Below are 22973 nucleotides of genomic sequence, written 5' to 3'. Positions count from 1 at the left end.
GCACACACAGGAGTTGGGGGGTGGGGGAGGGCCTGGGCTTGGGGAGGGCTCGAACTCGGGGCTGCTGGGTAGTCCAGGAGGGCGCGGTAAGGCTGGGGTGTCCTGGTGAGAACTGGAGAGGAGCTACCCGGCTCCCTGCCTGGCCAGTGGGGAAACACCGGTCTCCCAGGCACCTTCACCTAACCAGAGCGGGGATTTCCACCGCCCCTTCTGCCGCCCTTTGGAGGAAAGTGAAAGTGAAAGGAGGAAGAGGAGGCTTCATGGCTGAGGAGGTCGCAGCGCCATGAAGTCCCTGTCTCTGCTCCTCGCTGTGGCTTTGGGTGAGCGAACCCCGCGACTCATCGCCCAAGAACTAGAGGGGAGCGGAGGGAGGTGGCCCCACTGGAGCCGATGCCAGGGTGGGAGTGGGGCAGGTCATCAGACATACAAACCGCCCCTTACTCGCGCCCCTATACGCCAGGCCTGGCGACCGCCGTCTCGGCAGGACCTGCGGTGATCGAGTGTTGGTTCGTGGAGGATGCGAGCGGAAAGGGCCTGGCTAAGAGACCCGGTGCACTGCTGTTGCGCCGGGGACCGGGGGGGCCGCCGCCCCGGCCGGACCTCGACCCTGAGCTCTACCTCAATGTGCACGGTGAGTCTCTAGGGACTCACCGTCCCCCTACCTTTGTCGCCTCCACCGAAACCCCCTCCTCTTTAGATCCGGCAGTGTACCTCGGGCCTCAGCTTCTCCTCTATAAAGTGAGTCTCACTACGGGGTAGTCTGTGCATTTGAAGTTCCCCGAACGCTGCCCTTCCAGCCCCTTTCCCGGCGGTGACTCTACAGCTGCAACTTCCTTCTCTACACTCAGACCCCGCGGGCGCCCTCCAGGCTGCCTTCAGGCGATATCCCCCGGGCGCCCCCGCACCACACTGCGAGATGAGCCGCTTCGTGCCTCTCCCCGCCTCTGCGAAATGGGCCAGCGGCCTGACCCCGGCGCAGAACTGCCCGCGGGCCCTGGATGGGGCTTGGCTGATGGTCAGCATATCCAGCCCAGTCCTCAGCCTCTCCAGCCTCTTGCGACCACAGCCAGAGCCTCAGCAGGAGCCTGTTCTCATCACCATGGCAACAGGTAGCTGGGGAGGGGAGGTGGAGAAGGGTGGGTAGATTCTATGGGTCCAGATCAGCCGGTGGTCTCGCTTTATGGACTTGAGCAAGACATTTCGCCAATCGGGGTTCTTTCCTTTTTTTGTTAAGAGAGGTGGTTTGGCTAGAATGAATCGGTCTCTACCGCTCCTTCTAGCCCTCACCCAGTTAACAAAAAACAAAACAAAACAAAAACTGCAGCTTGGCAGGGGGTGGGGGAGAGCCGGAGCGGGCAGGGGGGTTACTTTCTGGTGTTTTGAAGGGCGGGGCTTTGAAGAGGTGGGGTTTCCCAACACCAGACCTTGAGAGACCTGTCAGGTGATGCGAGGTGGGAGGGGTTCAGAAGCAGGAGCATTTTTTCTCTGCTCCTCCCACATCTATATCTTGCTCTGCACCCTCAGCTTTGCGGTTCACTCTTTCAAAACCCAGCACTCTAGCCCCACCTGCGCCCACACCCGGCGCTGCGGCAATCCGCAAAGCAAAGGCTCTTGCACTCTAGCGCGTTGACCTTCCCTGACAGCCGCGTGTGGGGATGTGCTGCCGCTCTGTGGTCCGCAAACAAGTGGGCTCGAGTGGGCGGATGGACGCGGCTGGAGATTGGATGGTTCTTATTGCACTGAAAGGTGCATTGCAGTTTGAGGCCCAGGGGTCGGAAGCTTTGCTAGGCTGGGATGTGGGAGGGACTGTGCAGATAATTCAAGAATGAGGAGAATCTGACCTGGATATCTGGGAGCTCTCCCTCCTGGCAGCGGAGGCGGGGTATTCCGGGGTAGAATACCGGTAGAGTTCTTAGCTTTTCTATCTGGATTTTATGTAAGCGACACAGCCTGATGGACAGGCCAACCCCAACCAAGCCCTGCACCCTCCCTTCCCTCCACCCTCCTGAGAATTACCCACAGAACCAGGGAGACAGACTTGAAACCCACGCTGAAACCCTCACCTCTTCCTATACCTCCATTCTTAGTCTCAAGCCCCCACCCTGACAGAAGCTGACGAACAATGCTCTTGTGTAGACAGTAGCTCTCTCTGGTGGGGTGGAATATTTCCTAGGGCTACTGGCTCCACCAAGGTGATGATGAGAATGGTCTTTGCTTTCTGAGTTTGTTTTTCCAACTGTAAAATGTGGATACTATTTCCCAGCTGCCTTTCTTGTTGTGACTATCAAGAGATGGCACTGTGTTAATTTATTCATTGATTCAATAAATACTTATTAGCACCAACAAGGAGTTAGGACTCAGCAGTTCTCAGTCCACGCTGGAAATAAGAATCCTGTTGGAGGTTTCTAAAATATACTGAAACCTGATTCAATCCCATGCTTAGCTTGGCCGATTAAATCAGAATCTCTGGGGTGGCCCTGGGTGCCCTTAAGGGTCACAAAGATGATCTGATGTAGACTCTGCTCTCCAGGAGGTTCTGGGCGGATTTGCCACGGATAATCCTAATGTAAAGTAGAAAGTGAAGGACGTGCAGACAGGGAGCCCTGGAAGAGCCCAGGTAGCAAGATTGTCTGTATTTCACAAACAACCGGAGTCAAAGCAAGGTGCTGTGCTATTTATTTATTTATTTATTTATTTATTTATTTATTTATTTATTTATTTTTGAGACGGAGTTTTGCTCTTGTTGCCCAGGCTGGAGTGCAATGGCGTGATCTCGCGCTCACCGGAAACTCCGCCTCCCTGGTTCAAGCAATTCTCCTGCCTCAGCCTCCCGAGTAGCTGGGATTACAGGTGCCTGCCATCACACCCAGCTAATTTTATATTTTTAGTAGAGATGGGGTTTCTCCATGTTGGTAAGACTGGTCTCGAACTCCCAACTTCAGGTGATCCTCCCGCCTCACCTCCCGAAGTGCTAGGATTACAAGCATGAGCCACTGTGCCCGGCCTGCTATTTATTTATTTATTTATTTATTTATTTTTGAGACGGAGTCTCCTTCTTATTGCCCAGGCTAGAGTGCAGTTGCAGTGGCATGATCTTGGCTCACTGCAACCTCCGTCTCCCATGTTCAAGCAATTCTTGTGCCTTAGCCTCCCCAGTAGCTGGGATTACAGGCTCGTGCCACCACGCCCACCTGATTTTTGTATTTTTAGTAGAGACAGGGTTTCACCATGTTGGCCAGGATGGTCTTGAACTCCTGACCTAAGGTGATCTGCCCACCCTGGCCATCCAAAGTGCTGGGATTACAGGCGTGAGCCACCATGCCCAGCCTGCTATGCTCTTTCTTTTCAAGCATTTCTGCTTGATTAGGGATTTAAGAAAATGAAAGCTGTTGTACTGATGTAAAATTAGAAATGAAATCTCTCCACGGTCGAAGATCATTGATGATTTTGCTAATATACATTTATACTTGTCTTATCAAATATTTTAAAATGTTTATTGACAAATACACTTATTTATTTATTTGAGGCAAGGTCTCCCTCTGTCACCCAGGCTGGAGATCATGATCTCAGCTCACTGCAACCTCCACCTCCGTGGCTCAAGTAATCCTCGTGTCTCAGTCTCCTGAGTAGCTGGGACCACAGGCATGTGCCACTATGCCCAGCTAATTTTTGTATTTTTTTTGTAGAGATGGGTTTTCGTCAGTTTGCCCAGGCTGGTCTTGGACTCCTGGGCTCAATTGATCTGCCTGCTTTGGCCTCCTAAACTGCTGGGATTACAGGTGTGAGCTGCCTGGCCCCAAATATACTTTTTTTTTTTTTTTTTTGAGACAGAGTCTCACCCTGTCGCCCAGGCTGGAGTGCAATGGTGTGATCTCTGCTCATTTCAACTTCTGCCTCCTGAGTTCAAGTAATTCTCCTGTCTCAGCCTCCCAAGTAGCTGAGACTACAGGCACCCACCATCATGCCCAGCTAATTTTTGTATTTTTAGTGGAGACAGGGTTTGGTCATGTTAGCCAGGCTGGTCTTGAACTCCTGACCTCAGGTGATCCACCCGCTTCAGCCTCCCAAATTGCTGGGATTACAGGCGTGAGCCACCACGCCAGGCCTATACTTTCTTAATATACTTTGTGTGTATAGTGTTTAATTCTCATCATTCTTTTAAAATATTATGGAGTCAGGTGAGGTGACTCATGCCTGTACTTCCAGCATTTTGGGAGGTCTAGGTGGGAGGATCATTTGCACTCAGGAGTTCGAGACCAGCCTGGGCAACATAATCAGACCTTGTCTCTACTAAAAATTAAAAAACCGCTGGGCGCAGTGGCTCATGCCTGTAATCCCAGCACTTTGGGAGGCCGAGGTGGGCAGATCACCTGAGGTCGAAAGTTCAAGACCAGCCTGACCAACATGGAGAAACCCCGTCTGTACTAAAAATACAAAATTAGCCGGGTATGGTGGCACATGCCTGTAATCCCAGCTACTTGGGAGGCTGAGGCAAGAGAATTGCTTGAACCTGGGAGGTGGAGGTTGCAGTGAGCCAAGATCATGCCATTGCACTCCAGCCTGGGCAACAAGAGTGAAACTCTGTCTCAAAAAAAAAAAAAAAAAAGGTTGGATGTTGTAGCATGTACCTATGGTCCCAGCTACTCAGGAGGCTGTGGTGGGAGGATTGCACCTTCAATGGGTGACAAAGTGAGACCCTGTCTCCAAAAAAAAAAAAAGTTAAACTGTAAAACCTTTAGGTCTTGTTTATTATTTTTTAAAATTTTTTCTTTTAAATAGAGATGGGGTCTTGCTATGTTGCCCAGGCTGGTCTCAAACTGCTGGGTTCAAGTGATCCTCCCACCTCAGCCTCCCAAGGTACTGGGATTACAAGTCTGAGCCACCCTGTCCAGCCAGGTTTTGTTTATTAATTCTATGGATTTTTTTTTTTTTTTTTTTTTTTTGAGATCGAGTTTTGCTCTTGTTGCCCAGTCTGGAGTGCAATGGCATGATCTCAGCTCACCACAACCTCCGCCTCCCAGGTTCAAGTGATTCTCTTGCCTCAGCTTCCCAAGCAGCTGGGATTACAGGCATGTGCCACAATGCCCAGATAATTTTGTATTTTTAGTAGAGATGGGGTTTCTCCAGTCTGGTCTCAAACTCCTAACCTCAGGTGATCCACCCGCCTCGGCCTCCCAAAGTGCTGGGATTACAGGTGTGATCCACTGTGCCTGGCCTGTGGATCTTTTTTTTTTTTTTTTTTTTTTTTTTTTTTTTTTTTTTTTTTGGCTTTGGGTTTTTTTTTTTTTTTTTTTTTTTTTTTTTTTTTTTTTTTTTTGGAGACGGAGTCTCGCTCTGTCTCCCAGGCTGGAGTGCAGTGGCGCAATCTCGGCTCACTGCAGGCTCCGCCCCCCGGGGTTCGCGCCATTCTCCTGCCTCAGGCTCCGGCGTAGCTGGGACTACAGGCGCCCGCCACCTCGCCCAGCTAAGTTTTTGTATTTTTAGTAGAGACAGGGTTTCACCGTGTTAGCCAGGATGTAGCTGGGACTACAGGCGCCCGCCACCTCGCCCAGCTAAGTTTTTGTATTTTTAGTAGAGACAGGGTTTCACCGTGTTAGCCAGGATGGTCTCGATCTCCTGACCTCGTGATCCGCCCGCCTCGGCCTCCCAAAGTGCTGGGATTACAGGCGTGAGCCACCGCGCCCGGCTTTTTTTTTTTTTTAACAATTCAAAAAAAGTATGTTTCTGGATTTTGACAAACTAAGTGAAATTGCATACTTTCTTTTTTTTTTTTTTTTTTGAGACAGAGTCTCGCTCTCTCACCCACTGCAAGCTCCGCCTCCCGGGTTCACGCCATTCTCCTGCCTCAGCCTCTCCGAGTAGCTGGGACTACAGGCGCCCGCCAGCACGCTCGGCTAATTTTTTTGTACTTTTAGTAGAGACAGGGTTTCACCGTGGTCTCGATCTCCTGACCTCGTGATCCGCCCGCCTCAGCCTCCCAAAATGCTGGGATTACAAGCGTGAGCCACCGTGCCCGGCCGAAATTGCATACTTTTTTTACTCTACTGAACAATTCCATGAAGATGAGAACAGTTTAACCTTATAGGCCTCAGAAGCTAGGACTAAAAAGAACATAAAGATAATTACAAGAAGAAAAAGATTACTTCTACCTGAAGGACCTAGACATTTCTGGGAAGAAACAGCAGTGAAAGTGACCTTAACGTACATGGAGTATTTAGATCAGGGGTCTCCAATCTTTTGGCTTCCCTGAGCCACACTGGGAGACGAATTCTTTTGGGCCAAGCATAAAATACACGAACACTAACGATGGCTGATAAGCTAAAAAAAAAAATGTGAAAAAATCTCATAATGTTTTAAGAAAGTTTATGAATTTGTGTTGGGCTGTATTCCCAGCCATCCTTGGCCGCATGTGGCCCATGGGCTGGAAGTTGGACAAGCTTGATCGATGTTTGGGAGAAAATGGGAAAGACATTGTAAACTGAAGGGACCTCATGACCAAAGCAAAGAGATGCCCAATGATGATCACTTCTACTAGGCACAAGAAAGGGGTTCTATGTGGCTGGTTTGTAGGGTGCAGGAGAAGTCTGGAAGGGTGGGTTAGGGACTGAATGTTCAAATACTTTGAAAGCTGGGCTTTGTTCTGTAGGTAGGAGTGAACCATCAGAAGTTCTTTTGGAGGGCAGGTCATTCTAAAAAGCCTGTCTTTATTATATACGTATTTATTTTTTGAGACGGAGTTTTACTCTTGTTGCCCATGCTGGAGTGCAATGGGGCGATCTTGGCTCACTGCAACCTCTGCCTCCTGGGTTCGAGCAATTCTGTTGCCTCAGCCTCCCAAGTAGTTGGGATTACAGGCACCCGCAACCACGCCCAGCTAATTTCTTTTTTTTTGTATTTTTAGTAGAGATGGGGTTTCACCATGTTGGCCAGGCTGCTATCGAACGCCTGACCTCAGGTAATCCACCCGCCTCAGCCTCCCAAAGTGCTGGGATTACATGTGTGAGTCACCATGCCCGGAAAAAGCCTGTTATTTTACTTGATTCTTTTAAAAGATAGGCAAAGGTCAGATCTTTGGACTAGTGAGGAAAATACAGGTAAATGATTTTCCCAAGTTGACCAGCAAGTCCATGACAGTGATGAAGGTAATGAAAATAGTAACAGCTAACATTTATCAAGTATTTTCTATATGCCAGGCCCTGTTCTAAGCACTTTATATGCATAATCTCACTTATTCCTCTCAACAACCACAGGTTGTAGGTTTTAATATTATCCCTATATTGCAGACGGATAAATATGGGACACAAACCAGTTAAATAATTTGCCCAAGGACACACAGTGTGTAAGAAGCAGAGCTAGAGGCCAGGCGCGGTGGCTCACGCCTGTAATCCCAGCACTTTGGGAGACCAAGGCAGGTGGATCACCTGAGGTCGGGAGTTCAAGACCAGCCTGGTCAACATGGTGAAACCCCGTCTCTACCAAAAATACAAAAATTAGCTGGGCGTGCTTGTGGGCGCCTGTAATCCCAGCTACTCAGGAAGCTGAGGCAGGAGAATCACTTGAACCTGGGAGGCAGAGGTTGCAGTGAGCCAGGATCATACCACTACACTCCAGCCTAGGTGACAAGAGCAAAACTCCATCCCCCCCAAAAAAAAAAAAAAAAGAAGCAGGGCTAGAAATTGAACCCAGGCCATGTAGCTTCAGCCTGTGCCTTTATCAGCTGACTTCCTAGGTATTTGGGATTTTTATTTTATTTATTTATTTATTTATTTATTTATTTATTTATTTTTGAGATAGAGTCTCACTCTGTTGCCCAGGCTGGAGTGTAGTGGCATGATTTCGGCTTACTGCAACCTCTACCTCCCAGGTTCAAGTGATTCTTCTGCCTCAGCCTCCCAAGTAGCTGGGACTACAGGTGCATGCCACCACACCTGGCTAAGTTTTGTATTTTTAGTAGAGACAGGGTTTCACCATGTTGGCCAGGCTGGTCTTGAACTCCTGACCTCAGGTAATCCACCCGCCTCAGCCTCCCAAAGTGTTGGGATTACAGGTGTGAGCCACCACGCCTGGCCGTATTTGGGATTTTTTTTTTTTTTTGAAACGGAGTTTCCCTCGTTGTCCAGGCTAGAGTGCAATGGCACAATCTTGGCTCACCGCAACCTCCGCCTCCCAGGTTCAAGCAATTCTACTGCCTTAGCCTCCCAAGTAGCTGGGATTACAGGCATGTGCCACCACACCAGGCTAATTTTGTATTTTTAGTAGAGATGGGTTTCACCATGTTGGTCAGGCTGGTCTCAAACTCCCGACCTCAGGTGACCTTGTTTGGCTACAGTGTGAAGGAGGAGTTGAAGGAGAGACTGAGAATAGGGAGACCAGACAGGAGGGCTGTTGTAATTGTCTAAATGTACATTGATGAGAACCTAAATTGGAAACAGATGTGAGATCTGTTATGTCCTAGTGGGGATAGCACATAGCACATTATTTTTGACAATTTGCTTGTCTGTCATTGGACTATAGGCAATTTGAGGGCAGGGACTGCTTGTCTTGTTCACCATTCTGTCTTCTACCAGGATACCTTGAACATCTTCAGTGCTCGATAGTTGCTGAATGAATAAATGAGTCTGAGTAACTCCAAGGGTTTGCTTTTAGTGTCTGGCGGGCTTGGTGATCATTTATCAAAGACGGAAGATGGGCATTGGAGCAGGGTGGGGAATGTTGCAGAGATGCTGTTGACTTGGGGTATGCTAAGTTAGGTGTAACTATAGCAAACACATGTGTAGACTTACTGTGTTCCAGACAGTGTTCTAAGCACCCTTCATGTGTAGGTGTCTCTGTTACCTAAAATTGGGAACTGAAGAGACTTGAGTAGCAAGAGGTATTAACGATTTACCCATCACAACAACCTCATGAAGTAGGTACTATTATTATCATCAACTTTTAATTTTAGAGATTAGGAAGCTGAGCCATGGAAAAATGAAGAGGTCCAAGGCCATATAAATAAGCTGCAGAGGGGATTTGAACCAGGTCAGCCAGGCTCCAGGCACTTAGCCACTGCACCGTACTGCTTCAGTAGAGCACAGAGGTCTGTGCTCAGGTCTAGGCTAGAGCTGGAAACTTCTAGTCAGTAAATATTCTGTACAGCACCACAGGACTGACAGTCATGGCTCAATCATTGTCTTCGCCTATAATCAAGAAAGGCCTGGTTCCTCAAGGGTGATGCTTGGAGATAGAGTGGTTCAGGTTGTGTCAGAAGTGGCCTCGGATTCTGCAGTCCCCAAAGCTAGAGTGTGCTATGTGTTCAGAGTAGGCTTCAAAGGCCATACCCCCTCATTGCCCCTACTCACCACCCCTAGACCTCTCTGCTCACCCTCAGCTACACTAGGTGCCACCCAGTGGCAGAGCAGAAGGAGTTTGCAGGGAGGGCTAGGAAATGGTATCAGAAAAGGTGTCCTCTGAGGGGTGGGTAAACTGCAGTTTAGTCCTCCCCAATAACTGCATTTCTCTATTTTTTTTCTCCTTCTTTCTCTCCCTCATGCCCCTCCCAACCCCTCATCTACCTGTCTTCCTCAGTGGTACTGACTGTCCTCACCCACACCCCTGCCCCTCGAGTGAGACTGGGACAAGATGCTCTGCTGGACTTGAGCTTTGCCTACATGCCCCTCACCTCTGAGGCCGCCTCATCTCTGGCGCCGGGTCCCCCTCCCTTTGGGCTAGAGTGGCGACGCCAGCACCTGGGTAAGGGACATCTGCTCCTGGCTGCAACTCCTGGGCTGAATGGCCAGATGCCAGCAGCCCAAGAAGGGGCCGTGGCATTTGCTGCTTGGGATGATGATGAGCCATGGGGCCCATGGACCGGAAATGGGACCTTCTGGCTGCCTAGAGTTCAACCCTTTCAGGAGGGCACCTATCTGGCCACCATACACCTGCCATACCTGCAAGGACAGGTCACCCTGGAGCTTGCTGTGTACAGTGAGTTGGGGGACAGAGGTCTCCAGGGGTAGAGGGTGGGCACTGGATTGTGGGGACCATGATAGGGGGAGGGATGATGGAGAAGAGGGTGCCTGGGCAAGTAAGTAGAGATAGAAAGGGGTTCCTGGGAGTTAGAGGGGTAATGGGAGCCTAGAAGGTTCCTGGGAATTTGAGGGGCTTTGACATGGGTATTTCTGTGACGCACCAATGGAGAGTGGGTTCCCCATTTCAGGAGAAGAAATCCAACCTTCTTTAGTTCTGAGGAAGCCAGCAGGCAAACTGAGGGTCTCTTAGGGAGGACAGCATGGACTGATTTCCCTATGCTCATTTTGTCCTCTTTCCCCAGAACCTCCCAAAGTGTCCCTGATGCCAACCCTTGCATGGGCCGCCCCAGGGGAGGCACCCCCAGAGTTGCTCTGCCTCGTGTCCCACTTCTACCCTTCTGGGGGCCTGGAAGTGGAGTGGGAACTCCGGGGTGGCCCAGGGGGCCGCTCTCAGAAGGCCGAGGGGGAGACGTGGCTCTCGGCCCTGCGCCACCATTCCGATGGCTCTGTCAGCCTCTCTGGGCACTTGCAGCCGCCCCCAGTCACCGCTGAGCAGCATGGGGCACGCTATGCCTGTCGAGTTCACCATCCCACCCTGCCTGCCTTGGGACGCAGCGCTGAGGTCACCCTGGAGGTAGCAGGTAAGAGTTGGGAGCTCCGCGGAGCCTGAGCCAGCACCCAGGAAGACAAGAGCTCACTCTCACCCCTTCTGCCCGCCAGGTCTTTCAGGGCCCTCCCTCGAGGACAGCATAGGCCTTTTCCTGTCTGCCTTTCTTCTGCTTGGGCTCTTCAAGGTGCTGGGCTGGGCTGGTGAGTGTGAGCCCCACCCTGACCATGACCTGAGGCTGGTGGACTTTCCCCACCTACTCCCAGGAGCCTGACACCCATCCCTCTGCCCTCCACCTCTACCACTCCCGCATCCCATCCCTTCTTAATCTTTTCCCACAGCTGTCTACCTGTCCACCTGCAAGGATTCAAAGAAGGTACAGTGCTCCACCTCTCTGTATCTTTCCCTTGTCACTTTATCTCCTCATCCTATCTCAAAACCCATGGAGGGAGGCTGCTGGTGTGGTAGGCAGAACCTAGGCTTGGAATTCACACTGATCTGGGTTAAAACCTGGCACTATATCCTAACTGCAGGACTCTTTGAACATGCTACTTAATCTATATCTGTTTCCTTGGGTGTAGGGATTTTAAAAAGTTACTTAGGCAGTGCTGTCCAATAGAAAGATAATGCAAGCCACATATGTAAATTTCAATAATCTAGTAGTCACATTAAAAAAATAAGCAGAAACAGGTAAAAATAACTTAATAATATACCTTATTTAATCTAATAATTCTGGTCCCATATCTGAAATGCTTGGGCCAGAAGTGTATTTGGATGTTGGATTTTTTCAGACTTTGGAATATTTGCATATATTTAAATCTTTGGGATCAGACCCAAATCTAAACACAGAAATCATTTGTTTCCTATACACCTTATACACATGGCCTGAAGATTTTTTTCTTTCTCTTTTTTTTTGAGACAGAGTCTCTGTCGCCCAGGCTGGGGTGCAATGGTGCAATCTCGGCTCACTGCAACCTCCACCTCCCGGGTTCAAGCGATTCTCCTGCCTTAGCCTCCCAAGTAGTTGGGATTACAGGTGCCCACCACCATGCCTGGCTAATTTTTGTATTTTTAGTAGAGACGGGGTTTCACCATGTTGGTCAGGCTGGTCTTGAACTCGTGACCTCAGGTGATCTGCCCGCCGCCTTGGCCTCCCAAAGCGTTGGGATTACAGGTGTGAGCCGCTGCACCTGACCACAATATTTTTAATAATATATGTGACCCATCACATGAGGGCAGCTGTGGGATTTTCCACTTGTGGCATCATGTTGGCACTAAAAAAATTTCAGGTTTTGGAACATTTCAGATTTTAGATTTTTGGATCGGCGATGCTCAACCTGTACCTCCAAAATATTATTGCAACATGATATTTCTTATATTTCTTATATTGAATATAAGAAATTACAGGCCGGGTGCAGTGGCTCACGCCTGTAATCCCTGCATTTTGGGAGGCCGAGGCGGGAGGATCACCTGAGGTCAGGAGTTCAAGACCAGCCTGGCCAACATGATGAAACCCCGTCTCTACTAAAAATACAAAAAATTAGCCAGACATGGTGATGGGCACCTGTAATCCCAGCTACTTGGGAGACTGGGGCAGGAGAATCGCTTGAACCTGGGAGGCGGAGGTTGCAGTGAGCCGAGATCACACTGTTGCACTCCAGCTTGGGTGACAAAAAGCAAAACTTCATCTCAAAAAAAAAAAGGAGAAGAAATTACAGTCTCGGCCAGGTGCGTTGGCTCACGCCTGTAATCCCAGCACTTTGGGAGGCTGAGGTGGGCGGATCACCTGAGGTCAGGAGTTCAAGACCAGCCTGGCCAACATGGTGAAACCCCGTCTCTACTAAAAATACAGAAAAATTAGCCGGGCATGGTGGTGCGCACCTGTAATCTCAGCTACTCAGGAGGCTGAGGCAGGAGAATTGCTTGAACCTGGGAGGTGGAGGTTGCAGTGAGCTGAGATCGCACCACTGCACTCCAGCCTGGGCAACAGAGTGAGGCTCCATCTCAAAAAACAAAACAAAACAAATTAGCTGGGCGTGGTGGCACACACCTATAGTCGCAGCTACTTGGGGAGCTGTGGCAGAAGGATCGCTTGAATCTGGGAGGTTGAGGCTGCAATAAGCCAAGGTTGTACCACTGTACTCCAGCCTGGGTGACAAAGTGAGACCCTGTCTCAAAAAAAAAAGAAAAGAAATTACAGCCCTTTTTCCACCCTAAGTATTCAAACGCAGGTGTTTATTTTAAACAGTCAGCACATCTCAATTTGGACTAGCCACATATCAAATGCTCAATAGCCTAATGTGGGTGGTGGCTGTCATATTGGACAGCAGAGCTTGAGAGGACTGTTAGGAGGATTAAGGAAGACAGTGTATCTCCTTTAGAAGATGCAGGAGATACAGCACTCAGCAGTGTCTGGAGGGTAGAAAATGTTAGCTTCATCCTTCTCCCATCATCTGTACCCATGATAGTTTATATGTTTCTAGACTGACCATGTACACCTCAACTGCCTTCTAATATCCTGAATTCCTCACCACCTTCCTCTCTTCCAGAAAGCAGAGTGAGGGCACTCACCACCATCCTCTGGAAGCCACCATCATCTCTGGCCCAAGCTTCTGTAGTAGCTCCCCAAAATAATACCCCATCATCTGCTCCTACTCCGTCCAGTCTCTCTCCACTGAGTGGCTGGAATGCTTTTTTTTTTTTCACTTATATAAGGGAGAATTTTTTTTTTTTTTTTTTTTGAGACAGAGTCTCACTCTCTCAAACAGGCTGCAGTGCAGTGGCATGATCTTGGCTCACTGCAACCTCCGCCTCCTAGGTTCAAGCAATTCTCTGGCTTCAGCCTCTGGAGTAGCAGGGATTACAGGCACATGCCACCACACCCAGTGAATTTTTGTATTTTTGGTAGAGACGGGGTTTCACTATGTTGGCCAGGCTGGTCTTGAATTCCTGACCTCAGGTGATCCACCCGCCTCGGCCTCCCAAAGTGCTGGGATTACAGGCGTGAGCCACTGCACCAGGCCCGAGAAATGCTTTTTTAAAAAACACATATCTTATGGCATTCACCTTCTTGGAGCTCTAGGACAGTGGTTCTCAAAATTTTTTCTCTCAGGACCTCTTAAAAATCATCAAGGACTCCAAAAAGCTTTTGCGTATGTGGGTTATAGCTATCAATATTTATGGTACTAGAACTTAAAACTGAGAAAAATTAAAAACACGAGAATACATAGGCACACATTCCATTCATTGTGGGAACCATGGTGTCAATACATATCATATAGCTTCTGAAAAATTCCACTGTACACTCTTATAGAATGAAGAAGGCAAAAAAATTTTTTTTTTTTTTGAGACAGAGTATCGCTCTGTCGCCCAGGCTGGAGTGCAGTGGCACGATCTCGGCTCACTGCAAGCTCCGCCTCCCGAGTTCACGCCATTCTCCTGCCTCAGCCTCCCAAGTAGCTGGGACTACAGGCGCCCTCCACCATGCCTGGCTAATATTTTGTATTTTTTAGTAGAGACGGGGTTTCACCGTGTTGGCCAGGATGGTCTCGATCTCCTAACCTCGTGATCCGCCCGCCTCGGCCTCCCAAAGTGTTGGGATTACCGGCGTGAGCCACCGCGCCCGGCCGCAAATAACATCTTAATTTTGTTATAAAATCTCACATACCCCCTGACATAGTCTCAACGACCTGTAGGGCCGAGGCTACACTTGGAGAACCCATGCTCTAGGGCCAAATCCATTCTTGCCCTGGCTTACGTGTCTCCCCCACCGCCCCGCGCTGGAGCCACTGCCTAATTCTCCAGCCCTAGATGGTGCTCGCCAGCCCTCCTCTCAATACTCATCACACACAGGGCTATTCCTTTCCTCCAATGAACCAAACGCCTCCCGCCCACCTCCAGGTCCCAGTCCTCTGTTCCCTTTGCCTGGTCCACCCTTGCCCTCCCTGGGTCGCAAACGAGGTCGGCCTCGTCATTCCCTGCAGACCGCTGCGCGTCCCTCTTGTGCGGTTCACCACAGTTGTATTTAAGTGATCGTGTGAGTCGTCGTTAAATGCCTGTCTCCCAGCGGATCATGGGCTCCTCGAGGACAGGGACCGGCCTGTCTGTCCACTGCTGTAACCCCGCGCCGGCATAGGGACCTAAGGCCCACTGGAGGGCGCTCATCAAATAGCTGCTGGATGTTGACGAAGGAAGCGGCAGCGCAGCTCAGGGATCTCCGAGTCAGGACGGTCGGCCAGACCGATGGGGTAACGGGTCTAATCATGTGGGAATAAAGCTGTATTCCAGTGCTTCCAAACGGGTCTCTCATTCCAACCCCTTTCCAAGCTCAATGAATGTTCCAGTCACCTCTGGTCCCTTCCAGTGACCCTGAACCCCTCAGAGAACGCCCCCGTCGACACCGTTCGGGGTCGGGTGCCACTATTGGCGCATGAGATGCGCTCAAGCGGAGGGGACTCCACTGGCGAGGCGACGCCAAGCCGACGGAGATCTGGGTCTTGGCGCCGGAAGCCCCAGAGAGCCGAATCTGGAACCGGATGTGGCTGCTTCCTGCCCCGCCCCCTGTCGAGGGGGCGGGAACCGAGGGTCCTTCGGAAAACCCGGCCGGGATTTCGGTCAGCTACATTCGTGGGTTGTGGTGGGGAGCGTAATCCCGCGGGGATGGAGTGACCGGCTCTCTCTCCGCCTGAAACCCTTCCCACGGGAGTTTTAGCCGTGTTATTTTGGGGAAGGGAATGTCAAATTCTGCTCCTGCCTTCCCCCAGGGGCTGGAGACCGGAATCTTTATTCCAGTTCAGTGCGGGGCGACGTGGTCTCCAGAATCCCCGAGTGTAGAGGCGGAGGACCGTGGAGCTGGGGACTCGGGCGCCTGGTCCTGGTCCCTGAGCGTCCAGCGCTCCCCCTAGTCCGCGGCCCTGGCTCCTGTCCTCACTTCCTTCCCCTTTTGGCTCCTGCTCTCGGAGCGGGCGGACGCGGGGGGGAGCGGAAAGGGCGGGAGGGCCCAGGAGCCCGGCGGGGGGGTTCAAGGGGGTACGGAAAAGCCAGGGAGGGGACTCGGTCCGGGGCCGGAGACCGACGGCAACAGCGGCTCAGGACCCACGCTGCCCCCACCCCTCCCGAGCAGGTCAGAGCCTGAGCACCCTGCGCGTCTCCGTACTCGTGACCCCCTCCTTCCCCAGCTGCACCAAGGGCCCCCCTATTCCACCCTTCTGTTGCCCCCCTCCCCCAACCTTCCTGCAGAACTCCCTTCCGGTCTTCTTGACACCCACCTACGTCCCTTCCCTACCCGGTTCCCCCGCGCCCGCCTGACTCTCCACCCCCACCCCACCCCGTCTCTCCCCAGGCGCCCCCATGGCCCGACCCCGCTGATTCCTTCACTCGGCCATGCTCCCGCGGCCCCTGCGGCTGCTTTTGGACACGAGCCCCCCCGGGGGAGTCGTACTGAGCAGCTTCCGAAGCCGGGACCCCGAAGAGGGTGGGGGCCCAGGTGGCCTGGTCGTGGGCGGGGGGCAGGAGGAAGAGGAGGAGGAAGAAGAAGAGGTGAGACGCGGGTGGTGGGAGGTAGGGGGCGTATGTATTTCTGAAGTCTCCACTTTTCTCTTGTCTCTGGGTCCCTACATCTCCTCCTCCTTGCCTCAGTTATTCTCGCGCCTCCCTGGGTGTCGGCCCGTTTCTCTGCTGCGGGGAGTCCTGGCGTTTCTGTGGTTCTCTGTCAGTGTGACTCAGGACCTGCCCGCAGGAACCTGCCCTGTTCCTGCCTGGAACTTCTGGCTGGCTGTCCCTGCGGGTCTCTGGCCCTCGGCCTCTGCCTGTCTGAGTGTGCCTACCTCTTTGAGCAGTCGTGTCTTGGTCCCTGTCTCCCTCCTTGTTTTTGTTTGGCGGGGAGGGGTTTGTTTCCACAGTAACCAGCTCCTCTGACTCTGGGATTGGGGAGGGAACCCTCAGATTTCGTGACCCCTCCTTCCCTCTCTTCCCCCTTCCCCCCGCCCCCCCGCCCCGCCCCGGTCCTGGGTAGAGGCCGGGAAGCCACGGTTCTGGGACCTGGCGGAACGATCCTAGGGTGGGTAGAGAGTGGTCACCTGTTTTCATTAAGGATTAATGGTAGTGGCCAGGGGCAGGATTTCGGGCCTCAGGAGGGGCCAGAATTTGGATTTGGGGCCCCGAGGCCCTAAACTCCTAGGTCCAGATGCTAGGTGAGGGCAGGTTGACTGGCAGGGCTGGTTTTTCGGGATCGGTCGAGGGGAGGGGCTGGGGCCACGTGACTCTCTGAGTCTACCGCCCCCCACCCCCCATCATCCCACTTCCCCTTTTCCTTCCTGTACTGGGATTGGAGCTGCTACCTTCGGGGGTCCCTTAGGGCTGAGATAGTGGAGGTGCTACCCGAAGGACCAGGGTGAAGGGGGGCCTGAGAAGGACTAATTCTCTGGGCTGGTCTAGTCCTTGGCCGGGAGGGGCGGGGCGTGCGGCAGTGCCTGGACTGAGGTTTCAGCTACTCCTAGTCGCTGCCTCTGGCTTGCTGCCTCTCGCTTCCCTCTCCTGCCCTTTGTACCCTGCTTCTCTGTCGTGTGTGGGTTCAGCTCTGGGGGGAAGGGGCTTTGGGGGTCTCCAGGATCAGAATTCCTGTACTCCATCCACGCCTCCACTGCAGCCCCTTCGACTCCACCGGGGCCCTGAGGCGGCTGGGGTGGGGCTGTTTGGGCCCCAGTGGGGGAGACCTGGGGTCACCAGCTCCCCCAACCCTTCCTCGCACTCGCTGGTACTATGCCCTGCCACCACAGGTGAGGGGTACAGAGGGAGGAGCAGGGCCTGGGGTGAAGGCTGAGGGCAATGGGGGATGGTGTGGAACTGTCTGACTTCCCCTTCCTTGCTCCTCCAGGCCCCTGTGTCTGTCTGGGATGAGGAGGAGGATGGTGCCGTGTTTACTGTCACAAGCCGCCAATATCGACCTCTTGATCCCTTGGTGAGATCATGACTTTAGCTTCTCACCTCTGACTCTTCATTCCCAGTTTTCCTTCCTCTGGCTGACTTTCTGGCCAGAGTGCTAGGTTGGAGTTCTGGAGTCCTGGACTCTGCTGTGTTTCTGGACTCTGGACTCTGCTTAGGCCAAGACTTTTGCCCTCTCTGAATATCAGAAAAATGAATCTGGAACATCTCCTGGGTCTGGGATTGTCCTCAGAAATCTAGGGGCAGAGTGGGAGAAAGGGTTGGTGATCATCTCTCTGTGTTCTCCAGGTCCCTATGCCTCCCCCACGTTCCTCCCGACGGCTCCGAGCTGGCACTCTGGAGGCCCTGATCAGACACCTACTGGATACCCGGACATCAGGGACTGATGTGACCTTCATGTCAGCCTTCCTGGCCACCCACAGGGCCTTCACCTCCACGCCTGCCTTGCTAGGGCTTATGACTGACAGGTCAGAGTCATAAGGGACCCAGGGTCGTGGAGTGTCTGCCTGGATTTCCTAAAGCTGCAACATCCCGCCAAAATAGTCAAAGCCACTGAGGGTTTGGGAAAAATGGACAGATAGATCCTCTTCTTCCCCTCAGGCTGGAAGCCCTTGAATCTCATCCTCGCGATGAACTAGAGAGGACAACAGAGTGAGTGACCCCTGGTTCTTAATCTCACAGTCCCCTCTGCCCAGGCTGCAGCTTTACCTCTCACCCTTGGCTGATTCCCTTCTCCCAGGGTAGCCATCTCTGTACTGTCAACCTGGCTGGCCTCTCATCCTGAGGATTTTGGCTCTGAGGCCAAGGGTCAGCTTGACCGGCTTGAGAGCTTCTTACTTCAGACAGGGTATGCAGCAGGGAAGGGTGTTGGGGGGGGCAGCGCTGACCTCATCCGCAACCTCCGGTCCCGGGTGGACCCCCAGGCCCCCGACCTTCCTAAGCCCCTGGCCCTCCCCGGCGATCCCCCTGCTGACCCCACGGATGTCCTGGTGTTCCTCGCTGACCACTTGGCCGAACAGCTGACCCTGCTAGATGCGGTGAGACCCTGACCTCTGGCCCCTATGCCCCCTGACCCCTTACTAACCTCTCCTTGACTCCAGATCCTTTCCTTGCTTCCACCCCTTCCTGATCCAGCTCCTAGCCTCCTCCACCTACCATTTTGATTTTCCCCTTTTCCCTTTGGTCATTACCCTTCAAACCCTGTGCTCCTCTGGTTCCTTGGCCACCTGAGATCCTCAGATCCCTGATATTGGAAGGCTGACCTCACTTGACTATGCATTTTAACCTCTGACCTCTACCCTGCAGGAGCTGTTTCTCAATTTGATCCCCTCTCAGTGCCTGGGAGGCCTGTGGGGTCACAGAGACCGGCCAGGACATTCTCACCTCTGCCCATCTGTCCGAGCTACTGTCACACAGTTCAACAAGGTGGCAGGGGCAGTGGTTAGTTCTGTCCTGGGGGCTACTTCCACTGGAGAGGGACCTGGGGAGGTGACCATACGGCCACTCCGTCCCCCCCAGAGGGCCCGGCTCCTGGAGAAGTGGATCCGTGTGGCAGAGGTGAGAGACTAGATTGCCCTACGGTTGGCGGCTATGGAATGGAGAGGCCTCCCATAGCCTTAGCTCTCCTCTTTGACCCCCACAGGAGTGCCGGCTGCTCCGAAACTTCTCTTCAGTTTATGCCGTGGTGTCAGCCCTGCAGTCCAGCCCCATCCACAGGCTTCGGGCAGCCTGGGGGGAAGCAACCAGGTGGAGAGGCTGAGGCATTGGACTGGGGTCGAGTTCCTCAGAAGGCGGGGAAGAGTGGGTGACAGAGCCAGGCCTGTCCTCAGGGCCACTTTTCTCCCTTCCCCAGGGACAGCCTCAGAGTCTTTTCCAGCCTCTGCCAGATTTTCTCTGAGGAGGATAATTATTCCCAGAGTCGGGAGCTGCTCGTGCAGGTGAGAGCCTGGTTTGTGGCATTCCCACCTCTCCCTGCTCCCTACTGCTCCCCCATGTCTCTTTATTTTGTCACCACCAGGAGGTGAAGCTGCAGTCTCCTCTGGAGCCACACTCCAAGAAGGCCCCGAGGTCTGGCTCCCGGGGTGGGGTGAGTGACTAGCGGGGTGGTGGGCTTGGAGGTGGTGATTATGAAGGGGTGAGGAGTATGTTTTGGGGGAGCAGCCTGAAGGAGGGGTAAGGGAGGCACAGAGGGGTGAGGAGAATGAAATCTGTTCTCTGAGGCAATGGGGAGGATAAGTGCTGAGGGATGGCGGGCCCTCACGTCAATGGCAGGCACTTCTGACCCTGACCCCTGACTTCAGGGTGTGGTCCCATACCTTGGCACCTTCCTGAAGGACCTTGTGATGCTGGATGCAGCCTCCAAGGATGAGTTGGAGGTCAGTGGTGTGTGTGTGTGTCATTGTGATACGTAACAAGTGGGCTGCAGGGTCGGACAGACCCCCTTCGCCCCTTGCAAGGGGCTGTAAGGCACAAATAGCTGAGTGTGGGACAGAGCCAGATCTGTTTCTGTGCCAAGTCGCCTCAGTGATCTGTAAATGGGAAACTAAAAATAGCATCTACATTGATCTGTTATAAGGGTTAAATGAATTCGTATTCGTCAAGTGCTTAGAACGTGCCTGAAGCGTAAGCGCATCTAGGTTTTGTGATGGGCTCTTGCTCTATTGCTAGAGTTTGTTAAATAAACAAATACTGAAACCTTGGGGAAGTTCCTTATCCTCTCTGGATAAGGAATCCTGTCGAATTGGATACCATCCAGTCTTCTCATCTGCAAAGCAGACTCGTTGTCTACCTGAGATACTCAATTTTAAAGGGTCAAGTGGAGTGCTTAGGCCATGATAGATTGAGGAGGAAGGCAGAGAGGGATGGAAGAGTCAGAGAGGCTGGAGGGAAGTGGTTGTGAGTTGGATGTGGCTGTGTGTGTTTAAGAGAGGGGATATTCTCTCTCTGTGGCCTGGAAGATAGGGTTGGAACTTTCACCCCATCCCCATTTTCCTCGCAGAATGGATATATCAATTTTGACAAGCGGAGGAAGGTGAGCGGAGTGCCTGGGCTGGATGCTGGACTTTCCTATCCATGTTCCAGGAAGGGGAGGGGGGAAAGTCAGGGGTCCCTGAGTTTTGGCTCCTGCAGTTTGAGGGCTCCTTCCCAGGAGTTTGCAGTCCTTTCTGAGTTGCGACGGCTCCAGAATGAATGTCGTGGCTATAACCTCCAACCTGACCATGATATCCAGAGGTGGCTACAGGGGCTCCGGCCACTGACAGAGGCTCAGAGGTGACTGGCGGGTGAGGTTGGGACTCTAGGGTTCTGGCCAGGTGTGGGGGATTGGTGTCATGTCCTGAGATCTGCCTATTGCCCCCCTAACCCAGCCATCGTGTATCCTGTGAGGTGGAGCCACCTGGTTCCAGTGACCCTCCTGCCCCACGGGTGCTTCGGCCAACATTGGTCATCTCGCAGTGGACAGAGTGAGAGATTCACTGGCTGGGGGGTGGTTTCTTGGGACTTCCACTTTTCTTCTGATCCTCCCAATCTCCTGCCACTGCAGGGTTCTGGGCTCTGTTGGGGTCCCTACCCCGCTTGTGTCCTGTGACCGGCCCAGTATGGGGGGAGATGAGGCGCCTACAACTCCTGCCCCTCTGCTGACTCGGCTGGCCCAGGTGAGCTCTGCTCCTGACTCTGACCTTGACGCTGACCCTCACTCTGTAAATGTTTCTTCCTTAACCTCCCTGCCTTCATGCCAGTCCCATGTTGTTTGTTCCTAGCACATGAAGTGGCCATCTGTCTCGTCACTAGACTCTGCCCTGGAAAGCAGTCCATCCCTGCACAGTCCAGCTGACCCCAGCCACCTCTCCCCACCAGCCTCCTCCCCTAGGCCTTCTCGGGGTCACCGCCGCTCAGCCTCCTGTGGCTCCCCGCTGAGTGGGGGTGCAGAAGAGGCCTCTGGGGGAACTGGATATGGGGGAGGGGGATCTGGGCCAGGGGCCTCTGATTGCCGAATCATCCGAGTCCAGATGGAGCTGGGGGAAGATGGCAGTGTGTATAAGAGTATTTTGGTGAGGGAGCCTTGGGATGGAGTTGGGGTGAAGGATGGTGTCTTGTTGGACTATAAATGTTGTCTGAGGTTTGGGCAGCCAAATGGAATTGAATGTAGTTTTAATTTTGACCTTTGGTTTTGGCAGTTATGTTTTATTTATCTTCTAAACTCTAGTCTTCAATAGAAGCTGAAATTTGTTTTGATGGCTATTTTGCATTAGTTGTTACACCTTAAACTTTTGGTGGCCATATTAAAATTTCAGAATCAACAGCAGTTTCCCCACAGGGAAGCAGCTCTGTTTCACTGGGCACCATGTGGGCTGACTTATGGGGTATAGGAAGCCACCGTATTGGGTTTCCCTGTTCATTTTAAAGCCTTGGACACAAGTAACCTTTTGTCGTTGGGTTCAGTGGCTGAGGGTAGAAGGATGGGAAATCATGGCTGATTGATTGCTCTTTTGGTTTCCTGTCCTGCCAGGTGACAAGCCAGGACAAGGCTCCAAGTGTCATCAGTCGTGTCCTTAAGAAAAACAATCGTGACTCTGCAGTGGCTTCAGAGTATGAGCTGGTACAGCTGCTACCAGGGGAGCGAGGTCAGAGGCCATGAGGGAAAGGCAGACTCGGGAGGAGAGTGGAGTGCTTCCACATCTGGGCGGCTGTGGGGCGAACAACTGTGTTTGTGCTTGACATCCATCCCCTGAACCTTCAGACCTGACTATCCCAGCTTCGGCTAACGTATTCTACGCCATGCGTGGAGCTTCACACGATTTCCTCCTGCGGCAGCGGCGAAGGTCCTCTACTGCTACACCTGGCGTCACCAGTGGCCCATCTGCCTCAGGAACTCTTCCGAGTGAGGGAGGAGGGGGCTCCTTTCCCAGGATCAAGGCTACAGGGAGGAAGATTGCACGGGCACTGTTCTGAGGAGGAAGCCCCGTTGGCTTACAGAAGTCATGGTGTTCATACCAGATGTGGATAGCCATCCTGAATGGTGGCAGTTATATCACATTAAGACAGAAATTCAGAAAGGTAGCCAGCCACCCTGGGGAAGTGAAGTGCCACTGGTTTACCAGACAGCTGAGAAATCCAGACCTGTGGGAACTGGTGTCTTGTAACCAAGTTGGATACCTGTGTGTAGCTTCCCACCTTCCATGAGTGCAGCACACAGGTAGTGCTGGAAAAATGCATCAGTTTCTGATTCTTGGCCATATCCTAACATGCAAGGGCCAAGCAAAGGCCTCAAGGTTCTGAGCCCCAGGGCAGAGGAGAATGGCAAAAAGTAGGTCCTCGCAGCTCTTCTTCCCACTCTGGGGGTTTCTATCACTGTGACAACACTAAGATAATAAACCAAAACACTATCTGAATTCTACTCCCCTGTCCTTGCAGTA

The 22973-nt window shown here is 52.4% G+C and overlaps 2 protein-coding genes across 10 annotated transcripts; both read left to right on the top strand.

Moving 5' to 3' along the window:
- The first annotated feature begins 97 nt into the window (after positions 1-97).
- Positions 98-14914, top strand: TAPBP (TAP binding protein). 2 transcript variants are annotated; one of them, XM_032140568.2, is made up of 8 exons: positions 98-320; positions 461-631; positions 849-1109; positions 9568-9966; positions 10313-10651; positions 10731-10820; positions 10959-10993; positions 13167-14914. In XM_032140568.2, exons 1-8 carry the CDS (start codon positions 284-286, stop codon positions 13176-13178), a joined length of 1344 nt encoding a protein of 447 aa, XP_031996459.1. In that variant the 5' UTR covers positions 98-283; the 3' UTR covers positions 13179-14914. The 2 variants fall into 2 exon arrangements, with proteins under 2 accessions (XP_031996459.1, XP_031996458.1); XM_032140567.2 differs by having other exon boundaries at positions 10959-14914.
- Positions 14915-15016: 102 nt separating this feature from the next.
- Positions 15017-22954, top strand: RGL2 (ral guanine nucleotide dissociation stimulator like 2). Of its 8 annotated transcripts, XM_032140552.2 has the most exons (18): positions 15261-15739; positions 15959-16155; positions 17492-17575; positions 17848-18026; positions 18160-18210; positions 18299-18596; positions 18865-19116; positions 19202-19305; positions 19412-19496; positions 19577-19645; positions 19860-19934; positions 20558-20590; positions 20708-20829; positions 20925-21020; positions 21101-21212; positions 21318-21608; positions 22067-22181; positions 22298-22954. In XM_032140552.2, the coding sequence occupies exons 2-18, from the start codon at positions 16000-16002 to the stop codon at positions 22507-22509; spliced, it is 2334 nt and encodes a 777-aa protein (XP_031996443.1). In that variant the 5' UTR covers positions 15261-15739; positions 15959-15999; the 3' UTR covers positions 22510-22954. The 8 variants fall into 8 exon arrangements, with proteins under 8 accessions (XP_031996441.1, XP_031996443.1, XP_031996449.1 ...); XM_032140558.2 differs by lacking the exon at positions 15959-16155; XM_032140549.2 differs by having other exon boundaries at positions 20558-20829.
- Positions 22955-22973: the final 19 nt, after the last annotated feature.

Source organism: Hylobates moloch, unplaced genomic scaffold (assembly GCF_009828535.3).
Source record: "Hylobates moloch isolate HMO894 unplaced genomic scaffold, HMol_V3 SCAFFOLD_20, whole genome shotgun sequence".
Classification (NCBI taxonomy): Eukaryota; Metazoa; Chordata; class Mammalia; order Primates; family Hylobatidae; genus Hylobates; species Hylobates moloch.
The sequence above is the reverse complement of the archived record's forward strand: the minus strand, read 5'-3'. Positions and strand labels throughout refer to the sequence as shown.

Coding starts and splice junctions, on each gene's coding strand:
- TAPBP (XM_032140567.2), top strand. CDS start 284: ATGAAGTCCCTGTCTCTGCTCCTCGCTGTGGCTTTGG. Junction 321..460: donor GCTCCTCGCTGTGGCTTTGG/GTGAGCGAACCC, acceptor CCTATACGCCAG/GCCTGGCGACCGCCGTCTCG. Junction 9,967..10,312: donor CCTGGAGCTTGCTGTGTACA/GTGAGTTGGGGG, acceptor CTCTTTCCCCAG/AACCTCCCAAAGTGTCCCTG.
- RGL2 (XM_032140549.2), top strand. CDS start 16,000: ATGCTCCCGCGGCCCCTGCGGCTGCTTTTGGACACGAGCCCCCCCGGG. Junction 17,576..17,847: donor ATCGACCTCTTGATCCCTTG/GTGAGATCATGA, acceptor TGTGTTCTCCAG/GTCCCTATGCCTCCCCCACG. Junction 18,597..18,864: donor AGCTGACCCTGCTAGATGCG/GTGAGACCCTGA, acceptor TCTACCCTGCAG/GAGCTGTTTCTCAATTTGAT.